The sequence below is a fragment of the Bos taurus genome, chromosome 5, assembly GCF_002263795.3.
Source record: "Bos taurus isolate L1 Dominette 01449 registration number 42190680 breed Hereford chromosome 5, ARS-UCD2.0, whole genome shotgun sequence".
Lineage (NCBI taxonomy): Eukaryota > Metazoa > Chordata > Mammalia > Artiodactyla > Bovidae > Bos > Bos taurus.
In genome coordinates, this window is record NC_037332.1 from 113023076 (window position 1) to 113035441 (window position 12366).

General features: G+C 56.0%; 1 protein-coding gene across 5 annotated transcripts; it reads right to left on the reverse strand.

Moving 5' to 3' along the window:
- Positions 1 to 1496: 1496 nt before the first annotated feature.
- Positions 1497 to 9671, reverse strand: NAGA (alpha-N-acetylgalactosaminidase). Of its 5 annotated transcripts, none has more exons than XM_059886529.1 (10): positions 9623 to 9671; positions 9078 to 9150; positions 8150 to 8259; positions 7478 to 7649; positions 6850 to 7027; positions 6446 to 6540; positions 5544 to 5705; positions 3847 to 4044; positions 2578 to 2721; positions 1497 to 2157 (listed from the first exon to the last, which is right to left on the reverse strand). In XM_059886529.1, the coding sequence occupies exons 3-10, from the start codon at positions 8218 to 8220 to the stop codon at positions 2023 to 2025; spliced, it is 1155 nt and encodes a 384-aa protein (XP_059742512.1). In that variant the 5' UTR covers positions 8221 to 8259; positions 9078 to 9150; positions 9623 to 9671; the 3' UTR covers positions 1497 to 2022.
- Between the last annotated feature and the right edge of the window lie 2695 nt (positions 9672 to 12366).

Below are 12366 nucleotides of genomic sequence, written 5' to 3' on the forward strand. Positions count from 1 at the left end.
CATAATAAAATGTTTTTTTAAAAAAAACAGAAGGGGTACTCTTGGGTCCAAACAAGGCTGAACTTGGGAAAAATAACTGAGTTCCAAACTGGCCTTTGGTGAAAGGCAGTAAAACAATGTCGTAGAAGACAGGCACGCCGTGTGTTAAGAGAATAAAGGCTAAAGCTACAGTACCGATCAGGTACCTCAGGATAAAGTTATACAGCAAGTAAAAACTATCTCTGGGTCTGGAAGGGCACAGTAATCAACTGGTCACATCCAGGCTGATCCCTGGCCCCAAGTCCCAAGTCCGTTGTTCTCAACCACTAATAAATACCACATCCCAGGGTGGTGGAAAAGCTTTCTTTCCTGGGACTGGCGAAAGAAGTGTTCCTGCCCAGACCGTTCCATTTGGCTCGAGCAGCACTATGACCAAGACCTGGAGCTGGAGCTGACAGACCTCAGAGGGCAGAGGCCTGGGCTAAGTAAGCGTGGGTCCTCCTGAGTGACCCACAGCCTCAAGACATCAACTGGGAAAAGGGAGCTTCCTCTGATGACCCTGGACTCCAGAGATCTTAAATTACCCTATAAAACGCACATTTGAGAGTTCTTTCCACCACACTCTAACATAAGGACCTTAGAACCCTGAGGAAGGGAACATGGGAGAGCCCCCAGAAGAGTTCCTACAGCGGACACCACGAAAGCCTGGGGCCCGGGTGCTCCAATGTGTGCTCCAAAGCACAAGGAGAACCTACCTCACCTGCTCTGCTGCCCCTTTCCAAAGGGGAACGAGAGCCACCGTGGAAGACAGACGCCCTGAGGCCTTAGCTAAAGAGAGGGCTTGGGAACGAGGAACCGGAGTCAAGAACCAGCCATTCTTTGGATACCCCTTTCCCTAGGAGGAGGAGCAGGAAATATACTTCAGGTCACAGAGAGCCCCTGGACCTTCCTTTGGACACAGCTGAGGGGGCTGAAAGTCCTCTCACCCAGGTAGGAGAGGAGAAGCTCAGCAGGGAGCTGGGAGCACTGATGGGCAGAGGATAAGCTGTGTGGCCCCTGTGGGGGAAAGGCAGAGCTCACTGCCCTCGGCTGCTCCAACCAGGGGCGCCGTTGACCGAGGGCCTGTCAGAAAGGGGGAGGGCACCTGAAAGACAGCCCAGACAATGACGCAGCATCCCTCAGCAGACCAGGGCCTTTCCCTGTGCAGCCGAGGGGCCGCTGAGTGTGGTCATGGCAGGCAGACCCTGTAACATGTGGACGGGGTAGGGGAGAGGGCCTGGGACATCACTAGCCAGCCGCTCTGTGTTGTCACCACCACGATGCTGGGCGGAGCAGGGATGGCCTGGGGTGGGAGGCAAGCCTGGCATGGTCAGAAGTGCGATCTGCCAGTCATTGTGGAGTGAGGGGCCGGACGATGCCACATGTCTTCCCTGTGAGGCGAAATCTGAAACCGGCACCTCGTGTCGTGCTCCCCAGAGTCCCTACCAACCATGGCCCCAGGCCCATGTTGCAACTGCTTGACAAAAGAACAGCTTTATTGGTGACCCGAAGGAACCAAGGTCACTCCCAGGCCGTGTCAGCCTGCAAGGCCTTCTCCGGGCAGGAAAGTTAATCGCATAATTCATGGGGGTTCCTGACAAGAGATCAGAGCTCTACTCCTAATTATAAGAAAAATTCCCAAAATTCCTGATTTCAGAATCAACAAACAGAAGGTCCAAGGCTCGTGTCCTGACAGATATGCGTGTCCCTGCCTGTCCCCACAGGGGAAGCTGACCGAGCTGTTCAACAGTATCTGTGGGGCTGTGCAGACACGGTAGAGGCCCACAGAGCCACAGGAAGTCTCCCTGGGACGAGTTTCCTGGAGAGTTCATGCTCCGGCAGGGAGCGGGACCTGGCCCTCAGCTTGCACCCCAAGTCTGATGAGGTCAGATCGCCAACCGGGCCTGGAGAGCAGAGAACCCCACCGCACTGGCCCTCAGCACACGGACCCTCCATGGTCCAGGCTCAGTGGTGCCGCCACAGCCTGTCACTGGCCCCAGCCCCTCACTGCTGGGGTATCTCCAGCTTCCTGATGGGGTACAGGTACCACATCACCACCCCCGAAGGGTTGATGATCACGGTGAAGTTGGTTTTATCCTGGAGGCCACTGATGATGTCACCCGTGTAGACGTCCTGGGCCTGCAGGGGGAGGACAGCACCAATGCCACCCTAAGGATGGCTGCACGGACCCCACCCCACCCCGCAGAGGATGTAAACGCCTGGACTTTGGCCTGTCTGTGTGGAGCCTCCAGTATGCCCTACAGAAATGGGAGCGTGAACCCCCCAGTCACGTCCCCTCTGGCCAAGCCAAGCGGTGCCCAAGCACAGGCAGGCGTGAGAACCTGAGAAACGTGCCACCAAGACCGGATAGGGGAACCCACGGCCTTGGGGGCTGGCAGGACTCGGTTACACACAGCAGTTCATCTGTGTAGCCTGAAAGCACCAGAGCAGAGAACCGCACCAGCCGGAGGACCCATGGCTTAGGGGGACGGGTATGTGAGTGAGGACCCAGCAGCGCCCCCAGGGAAGCCCAAAGTCCTGAGACAGCAGAGCACTCACCTCATACACCACGGAGCTGCTGAAGTTCAGGCGGGCGAGGGACGAATGGTAGTGATAAGGCATGTCCATCCTGCGGCTGAAGAAGACGATGGCGCTGGCCTCACTGGCCAGGGGCCGCAAGTACACTTCAATGTGGGATTTCTCCTGGGCACAGAAGATGGCTAACTGGTTTGGGCCCCTGTTCAGCAGGCCCCGAAGCCCCCTTCCCAACCCTCCCTTGAGCTCTGGGTCCTGCCAGCCCACAGAAGCTTAGAGGAGAAAAAACAGCCTCCAGCTCCAACTCCTCTAACTCCACCTTCCTTCCTCCTTTCTCTTTCTTCCCTTCTTCCTTCCTTCTTTCCTTTCCTTCCCTGACTCAACAGACGCTCCTGGACACTTCCTCTGTGCCAGGCCCCCTGTTTGGATGCAACAAATGCTGCCTGAGGTCCTAAGGTCAGAGAGCTCACAGGCTAACAGGAGGGACACCTGTGGACAGCCCCTGGCTCTAGACCGGAGGCCCAGTCCAGTGGGAATGATGAGCTCTGCCCCGAGGAGCCAGGAGCAGGAAGCCCCGTCCTCCAGAAGGTCTCTGGGCCGGGCTCCGTCAGCCCCTCTGCAGGATCAGACGCCTCCTCTGGGCATCACCGGCTCAACGGGTGCCTTCTAGAGTGGTGGAGATTCCTTTTCACTAGGGGGCAAGGGTTCTGCGCAGAGAGCACAAGCTTTGAGGCGATGCTGCTGGCCGCAAGTCCTGTTGTGCCACTCACCAACTGTGTGGCCTTGGGACAAAGGCACCGAGGCACTTCAAGTTTCCTCGTTTGTAAAACCAGGAAGGAGCACTGCCTTCTGAGAAAATGTATCTAGAATGCCTAGCACACAGCAGGTGCTCAAAAACTAGTAAACGATGCTACCAGTACTTAGTTACAGTCCTTGGTTCAAGCAAGTTCTACACTCTAAGGCAAGCCCCAGTTCTCTGCCAGACATCACAGACTTGCGCAGACGTCTTGTATTAATACTTCCAAACCAGGGGGCCACGCTGTTCCCACGTGCATTTGTGGTGATATCTCCCTTCCCCCAGTCCCATGAGCTGTCCTGCTCTGGCCCTGCTATTAGCCGGGTAAGTAGGGGACAGTCAGGGCAGCTGCCAGTAGAGCCTCCGACTGAATGCAACCAGGAGGGACTGAGTGGATTTCAGACCCCGATCCCAACCCCTTAACCTCCGGCTTGCAGCCGTGTTTTCAGGGAAGCCAGTCTCAGCTTCCCCCCTTCCCTGCCCCCATACCCCAGTACCTTGAGAATCCTGCGTCCCTGGATGCCTAAGGGATCCTGGTTGATTTTGATCATGAGTGGATTCTGCAGGATGTCCATGTTCTGGGCAGAGATGGTACGCAGGTCTGTGGACATGAACAGGGGGGCCGCCAGCACCGTCCACAGGGCCATCTGGGCTCGGGCTTGCTCGAAGCTGAGGCCAAAGTTCCCGATGAGCAACTGGGGACAGGAGAGAGGAGCGCTCAGCTCTGGCCTCTACAGGGCGGTGGGCATGGGGACCAACCCTAAACTTGTAGCAAGACAAGACAGAGATGGGGAGGACGGCCAGGTATGGGCCCTAGTTCTGCCAATACTGTTCCCTGGCACTGTGGCTTTGGGGTGGGTCAAATCACTTTTCAGAGCCTCAGTGCTTTTTTTTTCCACCAAGAGTGTAGGGGTGATAATATGCTCTGACCATGTCACAGGATGTTGAAAGGATCCAACAAATCCTACTGCCGAAGGCATTTATAAACTGGAACATGGAAGGAATACAGCCAGGGTGGTAGGAAGTCAGACCTGAACAGTGTCTGCTCCTGCCACTAGCTGCCCACCTGCCCTAAAGAGAGTTGCACCAATGGGCACTCCTGTCGCCAGGGCAACCAGTACACTGACAGGACACACATGATGACTGCCAACTCAACACCGTTGTGTACTTAACGAGACCAATTTAGTTACACACTGCATATGTGCCAAATGGTACCAAGCATTTAAAGGATCATCCTTTTGGGGACTCCCCTGGTAGTCAGTGGTTAAGACTCCAAGCTTCCACTGCAGGGGGCACGGGTTCGATCCCTGGGCGGAGAACTAAGATTCTGCATGCCATGCGGCGGGACCAAAAAATGAAAGTACTTGGCCTTGGGCCTAGCACTTAGTAGGTCAGTGAAGGTCAGCTCCTCCCTAACCCCTGGGGAGTTGAGTCCTGTTTACAATAACAGGTATGCACTGGCCTAGAAAAATTAAAGGGTCATCCTTTTAACCAAACTCAAAACAACCTTATTACAGGAGCTACTATTTCAATTTTCCAAATGACAAAGCTGAGGCACAGGAAAAATGAAGTCAAGTGCCCAAGGTAAGTGGCAGAGCTGGAGCTCGAACTCTATAGAGCAGGTCCATTTCTCACCCTTTCCACCTGGCCAAGTATTTGTAATTATTATAACTGTCACTGGGGGTAAATACTTGGTGACCAAGTGAAGAGACAGCTATAAAACTGTAGGAGAAACTGCAAGGCAATTTAAGTGGTCAGGGCTGTGAGTGAGGTAGGTATGAGGGGCCAGTTCTGCCTGTGGAGGGAACAGCACAGAGTGCTGAGAGGGGGCTCAGAGGCAGACCTGGCGAAGACAGTCTAGGGAGGGAATGACAGGAGAGAGGGGCTCATGGTGCGCTCCACCCTACAGAGGGGTGATGACCAGAGTCACTCCAGACCAAGTTCTCAAGCTTGAGGAAACATCAGAACCGTCTGGGAAGACTGTTAACAATGGGCATTCCCAGACCCTCCCTGAATATTCTGATCTAAGAGGTGGGGGTGGGGCCCTGGGAAAAGAATGGTACGCAAGCTCCCATAGCACATCCCACATGGTGGATGACACGCTTCAGAGGTGCTGAGCTGGAGCCTGGCAAAGAGCACCCAGGAAGACAGCACAGGGCCGTGGGCCTCGGGCCAGCCCCCTCCATGCTGGTACCATGTCTGGGTCGTTCCAGTGCCCTGGGCCGGCTATCGGCTGCAGCACATCCTGGTGGGTCACAAACCAGTCCAAGACGGACAGCACGCTCCTCCAGGAGTCCTGGATGTCATCGAAGTTGCGCCAGAGGTTGCAGATGTCTGCCAGCAGGGTGTAGTTCACCTGGATTTGGGGGCAGGCAGAGTCCCAGATCAGCGTCACACTGCGGCCCAGAGGCCTGTCCAGGGGCTGGGGAGCCTCGGCAGGGGACACAGAGGGTGGGAAGGGGTAAGAGATCACGCTTTGAGCGTGCTCAGGATGAGGAAGGGCCTCGGAGGGTGCGCCCCTCCTCTGGGGCTGCCCAGGCATCCCCTCCAGGTGTGCTGCTGGCCGGAAACTGACCCTTCCCTCTCATGCCAGTGGGGACCAAGCCCAGGGTACAGAAACCTGGGCTGGGGTACCCATAGCCTTCCTCCCACATGCCCACCCCTGTGTTCTCTCAGGGAGACTGCCACCCTCCACCAGGGTTCTCCCTCCAGTCTGCACATCTGATTCCACCCTTTCTAGCATCCCACATGCTGAAGGGCCCCGGCAAGGTGCCCACGAGGCCTTTTGGAGGCTAGACCCCACCTGCCTTGGCTTCACCAGTCTTCTGGCCCTCCAAGCCCATTCAGTACCACCCAGGATTCTGAGTGCTTGCAGGGGAGCCGTGTCAGCACCTGACACACGGCTCCCACACCCTTCAGCCCACCTGACAAGTGTCTCCTCTAAGACTCTGGGCTGGGTCAGGCCCCTCAGGTACTTACGACCCTCCTACAAATCAGCATGTGAGCAACTAAGATGACAGAAGCTCTGGCTGCACAGAAGGTGAAAAGGCCTGGGTACGGGTGGGCACTGCCAGATGGGTGCAGAAAATGGCTCACCTTTGGGGGGAGGCCCCCTTCGTAGGCTGGCCAACTGCAGGAGAAGGCAATGGGGCGGCCTGTGGCATTCAGGGCAGCGGCCATCTTGGGGTACCCTGGAGAAGTCCAACCACATTTTAGGATGAAGAGACCCAAGGTGATCTCGGGCCTCAGCTTAAACCTCCCCCCACACATGAGGAGACTAATGCTCAAAAGAGCAGGCACCTCCCCTGTACCCAGAGCTGCATACACACCCTGGGCGGAGCAAGGCACCAGAGCTCTGGGAGCCAAGATACCCCTAGGCCCTGGGGGAGAGGAATTGGGAAACACTACCCCCTAGGGGCCATACAGCCAGCCAATGGGGGGCCTTCCACGGCCACCCCTCCCTGTCTACCTAATGGCTCCCAGCCAGCTGCAGGACCCACCCTCGGCCCGCTCCTGGGGGGTTGAGTAGCAGCCATCCAGCTTCAGCATGTCCACCTTCCACTCGGCGAAGGTTTGCGCGTCCTGCACCACTTTGTCTAGCGTCGTGCCCGGGTAACCCATGCAGGTGAAGTTGCCCAAGTCCTCGTAGATGCCCAGCTTCAGGCCCAGGGAGTGAGCCTGGGGCAGGGAGGGGTTGAGAACACAGTGGATACCTCAGGGAACCAGTCACAGGCACAGCTGACCAGGCCCCACTACAACCTTCAGAGGCTCCCGGAAGCCTGGAGGGAAGGGTCCCAGCTTTCTGGCCTGGCTTTGCCTCTACCACCATGACCCTTCCCCTCCCTCCCACCTTGTGTGGGCTGTCTCGGCCTCTAGGCGTTTCCTCCTGCCATCCTCTCTGCCTTGAATGCCCTCTCTGGGATCAGCCTCCTCCAGAGAACCTTCCTAAAATCCCAGGCTGAATAAGAGGTCCTTCATTGCTCTTGCTCACGACCGTGGCTCACAACTACCTGTTCACGTATCTATTTCCTCCACCAAACTGTTTGTTCTCAGGCAGGGACTATAGAAATGAGCCCTAAGTAGGATGGAGTGGAAAGAGTGGTCTGGCCCTCAGGGTGGGGGGCTCACATAGTCAGCCAGGAAGGCAATGCCGTGGGGGAAGCGCTTGCGATCCGGCACCAGGTTGCCCTTGGCATCACGTCCACCAATCCAGCAGTCATCGATGTTAAGGTATACGTAGCCCAGGTCCCGCCATCCATCCTGCGCCAGCCGGTCAGCCATCTCCATGAAGAGCTGCTCACTGGTGAGGGGCAGGGGAGAGGGCTGCTCAGTGGCCCAGCGTGGGCCTCGCCCTAACCCCACCCCCCTTCCTCAGAGTGTTTCAAACTTCTTAGATACTCTGAGTGTGGATCCAGCCTGTAAGTACCATGGCCTTTGCTGTCAAGCTGGAGACTAAGCCAGGCGACCAAGGGTTATGTCCTGAGCCATAAGCAGGGTGGAGCGAATGTGGTGATTTGCCTTCCAGGCCAAGAAGCAGGACTGGGCCAGTGGGAAGCACGTGGGGTCAGGCCTGACCCTTAACGGTGATCTCCTTTCCCTTATCTCAGGGGCTGGGTCCCCTACAGGCCTGAGGTTACCACAGATGCCTCCCTCATGAGCCTGAATGTCAGATGTCTCAAAAGTTACCTCCGGTTGCTTCCTCTCTGGGATGGGGGGGCAGCCCTAACCCTGCCCTCTTTTCGAGCTGACCCCCACCCCCGCCTGCCCCCACTCTTGTCCGGTGGTGCAGACCCGACTCACCTGATGCAGTTCTTCGGGTCCTCACTGCAGTCGATGTTGCAGCGGAAGCGTTCCCAGGCCAGCCAGCCCATGGGTGGCTTCCGCAGGAGCCCGTTCTCCAGGACTAGCACCTGGGACGCCAAGGCCAGCAAGAGCACTGTGGGGGGCGGACTGTGAGTGGCTCCCACCGCCCCAGCCCTCTCCCCAGCCATCCGCATGCCGCCCAGCCCCGAGCATTAGGGGAACCAGACTCTCCAGCTTAAGGTGGAATGGGCTCTTCCTGCAACTGCTGGCTCCCACCAGGCTGTGAGTGGGTGGACAGTCCCAGGCATAGGGCGGTGTCTGAGGCCTGGATTCCCCCCTGCTGTCGCCACAGCAGTGCTGGGATCACCAAAATCTAACAGCTGGAGTCACAGCCTTTCTACACCCTGACCAGCTCTCCCTACTCCATTCACACAGAACTTGACAGGACACTGTAGCCAGGCCCCAGGTCTCCTGAGCCCCATCCAGGGCTCGGTGTTCTCCGTAGGCACCCAAGAGGCTTTGGAAGGGCTTAAGAGGTCAGCTGGTGGGAACAGCACCATAGGGCCTTAATTTGCTTATCTGTAAAATGGAATTTCTATACTGACATATATGGCTGTTATCAGCACACCTTGATGTTACAGAAGATAGGGCCTCTGGCTGTGAGGTAGAGGGGGTGAGCAAAGAAGAGAGGTCTCTTTGGAGGGGAACTGATTCTTGCCTGGGAAGGATCTCCTCCTTTTCTGGCCCACCTCCAAGAATAAGAGAGGAACATGTCTCCCCATATGCCCACATCAGAGAAGGAGGCCCAGAAACCACAGGACTGGAACTTCCTCCAGGCATCACCCGCCCCCCTCTCCCCCGCCCCCCCAAGTGGTCACTTACCCCTCCCAAAGCCACACACACCCCACCCGGTCCGTGTGGGTACCTGTCTTCAGCAACATTGCTCTGGACTCAGCGGTCTCAGGACCTGACCAGATCTGCTCTGCTTTTACCAGCCTCTGTATGTCGGGATTTGGAAGCTAAGAAACGTTAGAAAAGCACTGGAAAAAAGAAAGAAAGAAAGAAAAGCACTAGGGTCCCCACTGTTTGGCTAGCCCTGCCGCCCTTGGCTGTGGATCCCACACTGGGAGCCCAAGCCGCCCTCACAGCCCCTAGTCTCTCCCCACAGCCATCACTTCCCCGAGCCTGGGTTCTTCCGTCGGAAATACTCAACAAGGTATCATGGACGTTAGACCTCACCTCCTCTGCCCTGCTGGGAACCCCGAGTGGTCAAGGGCGACCCTCTGCCAGGCTAGGGTCAGAAAGAGGCAGCTACAGACTACAGGACGCCCAGGAAGATCGGAGGTGGCGGGCCGGGGGCCGGGCCTCCGCTCCCACCGGGGCTGGGTTGCCGCCCCGCCCCCAAAGGCCGCAGGCCCAGCGCCCCAGCCCTGGGAGCCCACCCACAGTCGCCCATCCTCGGCAGCTCACCGACTCTTCCGCTGCGATCTGAGCCTCCGCCTGGTTCTGTCTCCCGAGTAGACTACCGCCGCAGTCACCTGATTCATCTACCGCGTTCCAGTGGGGCGGGGCCTGACGGACGCAAACCTTCCCGGCAGAACCTATCAGAATCCCCCTAGCAACGTCCCGCCCCTCCCTACACGGGCCCAGAAAGCCCTCGGAACATCCCAAAGCCCCTCCTCCTTCGAGCTCCGGCTCTGCGCGCTCCCGAGGCAGGCACGCACCCACCGCACAAGCTCCTCATCTTCGCCGAGCTAGTCCTTTCGCTTCTGCCGGGTCCCTTAAGGCGAGGATTCAGTTCAGTCGCTCAGTCGTGTCCGACTTTTTGAGACCCCATGGACTGCAGCATGCCAGGCCTCCCTGTCCATCACCAACTCCCGGAGCTTACTCAAACTCATGTCCATTGAGTCGGTGATGCCATCCAACCATCTCATCCTCTGTCGTCCCCTTCTCCCGCCTTCAATCTTTCCCAGCCTCAGGGTCTTTTCCAAGGAGTCAGTTCTTCGCATCAGGTGGCCAAAGTATTGGAGTTTCAGCTTCAGCATCAGTCCTTCCAATGAACATTCAGGACTGATTTCCTTTAGGAAGGACTGGATCTCCTTGCAGTCCAAGGGACTCCCAAGAGTTTTCTGGATAGGGCACTGTAGATGCTCATTTAATAGCTGTGGCATGGATACTTGCTGAGGGCTTTTTTAAAGAAAAATGAGAGTATGCCCTGGAGTATGGCCCATAGTAAACCACTCAGAAACTGTAGTGGAAGATGAATAGGCGCTACGAACCACTTTTTAAAGCCAGGAGACTCTCCTACCTTGCCTGACACTTGGGCCACCTGTTATGCTTATCCAGACACTCTGCATTCTTTCTGTTTTCATTCATCACATTCCTACTGAGCAACGACTAGATACCAAACACTTTATTTTTGGCAACCTTCACTTGGATGGTCAAAGGCATCTCAAACAGAACTGGCTCCAAACACCGCCACTTTCATATCTCAGGTTAATGGCAACTTTCCTTCCAGATGCTCAGGCCAAAACATTAGAGTTCTCCTTGGCTCCTCTTCCCCTCACTCCCTACGTCCAGTCTCTGTGCAGACCTAGTACTCTCCACCTTCAAACCCCATGCTGAGGAATTTCCCTGCGGTCCAGTGGTTAAGACTCCCTACTTCTACCGCAGGGGGCGCTGGTTCCATACTTGGCTGGGGAAGGAAGATCGTGCATGCCCACGCAGTGCGTCCAAAAAAATAATCAAGCAAACAAACCCGAATTTGGCCATTTCTACTCTCCCAGCACCCATCACATCTTGCCTGGATTACTCCAGCATCCTCCTCACTGGTCTGCTTCCACTCATATTTTTTTCTTCCTAGCAGCCAGAGAAATCCTTTAAAACATAGCTCAAGACCTCACTCGAAGGCTTCCCTGGTGACTCAGTGGTAAAGAATCTCCCTGCCAATGCAGGAGACACGGGTTTGATCCGTGGTCCAGGAAGATTGGACATTACCAGGCGCCACAACTATTGAGCCTGTGCTCTGGAGCCTGGGAACTGAACTACTGAGCCCATAGGCCGCAACTACTGAAGCCTTTTCTCACCCTAGAGCCAGTGCTCAGCCACGAGAAGCCACGGCAATGAGAAGCCTGCACACTCCAACTACAGAGCAGCCCCCGCTCCCTGCAACTAGAGAAAAGCCCCAGCAGCAATGAAGATAGAGCACAATAAATAATTACTAAAGATAAACAAAAAACAACAACAACAAAAACCTCATTCAAGACCTGGGGATGGCCGTTCGTTTCAGTCTGGAGTAGCAACCCTCACAGATTTACAAAGCCCCACCCCACACATTCTAACCCCATATCCTGCTGCTCCTGCCACTCCCCAACACACACACACACACATACACGGGTCTCCTTGCAGTTCCTCAAACACAGCAGGTCTCAGAGCCATTGCACTAGCTGTTCCTTCTGCCTGGAATGCTCTCCCTCCAGATTCTGGCATGAATGGCTCCCTGGTTTCCTTCAATTGTTTCTTAAATGTCACATTCTAGGTGAGGCCTACTGTGACCATTCTGTTTAAAATCGCAACCTTCCTACCGCACCCCCCGCCCCATTCCCAGGCCCCTTAACCCGTGCTGTATATTTTCCACAGAACTTACTGCCTCCTATCTCATTTATTATGGTGTCTATTAGTAACTGAATAAAAGTTAGTGGGGGAGACAGATAATAAACAGGAAATAAAACCATGAATGTAAGGAACTTTTTTTTTAGAAGTGGTTAGTGTTATCATGCAAATACAAACCAGGGATGTGATAGACCGGCAGGCAGGCTGCTTTCTCAGGGCTGGGGAGGGGACGGGAACTGAGGCCTAAATAATGTGAAGGACCTTGGAGGAGTTAAGAGCCTTGGGGTAGGGTTGGGAAGGAGGAGCGTTCTTGCAGGAACTGCCAGGGCCAGAACTCTTCGAGGTGACAACCAGCAAGTTCATGGGCAGATGTTCTGAGCTCACCAGGCTCCCGGGGCTGTCAGGAAAGCCTCCCCCATCTTTGGTTGTGCCCTCCTGTGTCTTTCACCGCAGGCCTAGCTGTCCACTGACCCCAGGCAGAGCCTGGGCGCTGAAGATGGGTTCCAGGCTGGCAGGAGTGAAGGGAGCAGAAATGAATAATCCCCTCCACTCCGGAAGCGAGATCCAGCCGACTCCAGGGGGCCGGGTTGGGTGACTGGGAA

Coding starts and splice junctions, on each gene's coding strand:
- NAGA (XM_010805756.4), bottom strand. Junction 6,541..6,849: donor CCCCCAGGAGCGGGCCGAGG/GTGGGTCCTGCA, acceptor GGACTTCTCCAG/GGTACCCCAAGATGGCCGCT. Junction 2,158..2,577: donor GCAGCTCCGTGGTGTATGAG/GTGAGTGCTCTG, acceptor CTCCCCCTGCAG/GCCCAGGACGTCTACACGGG.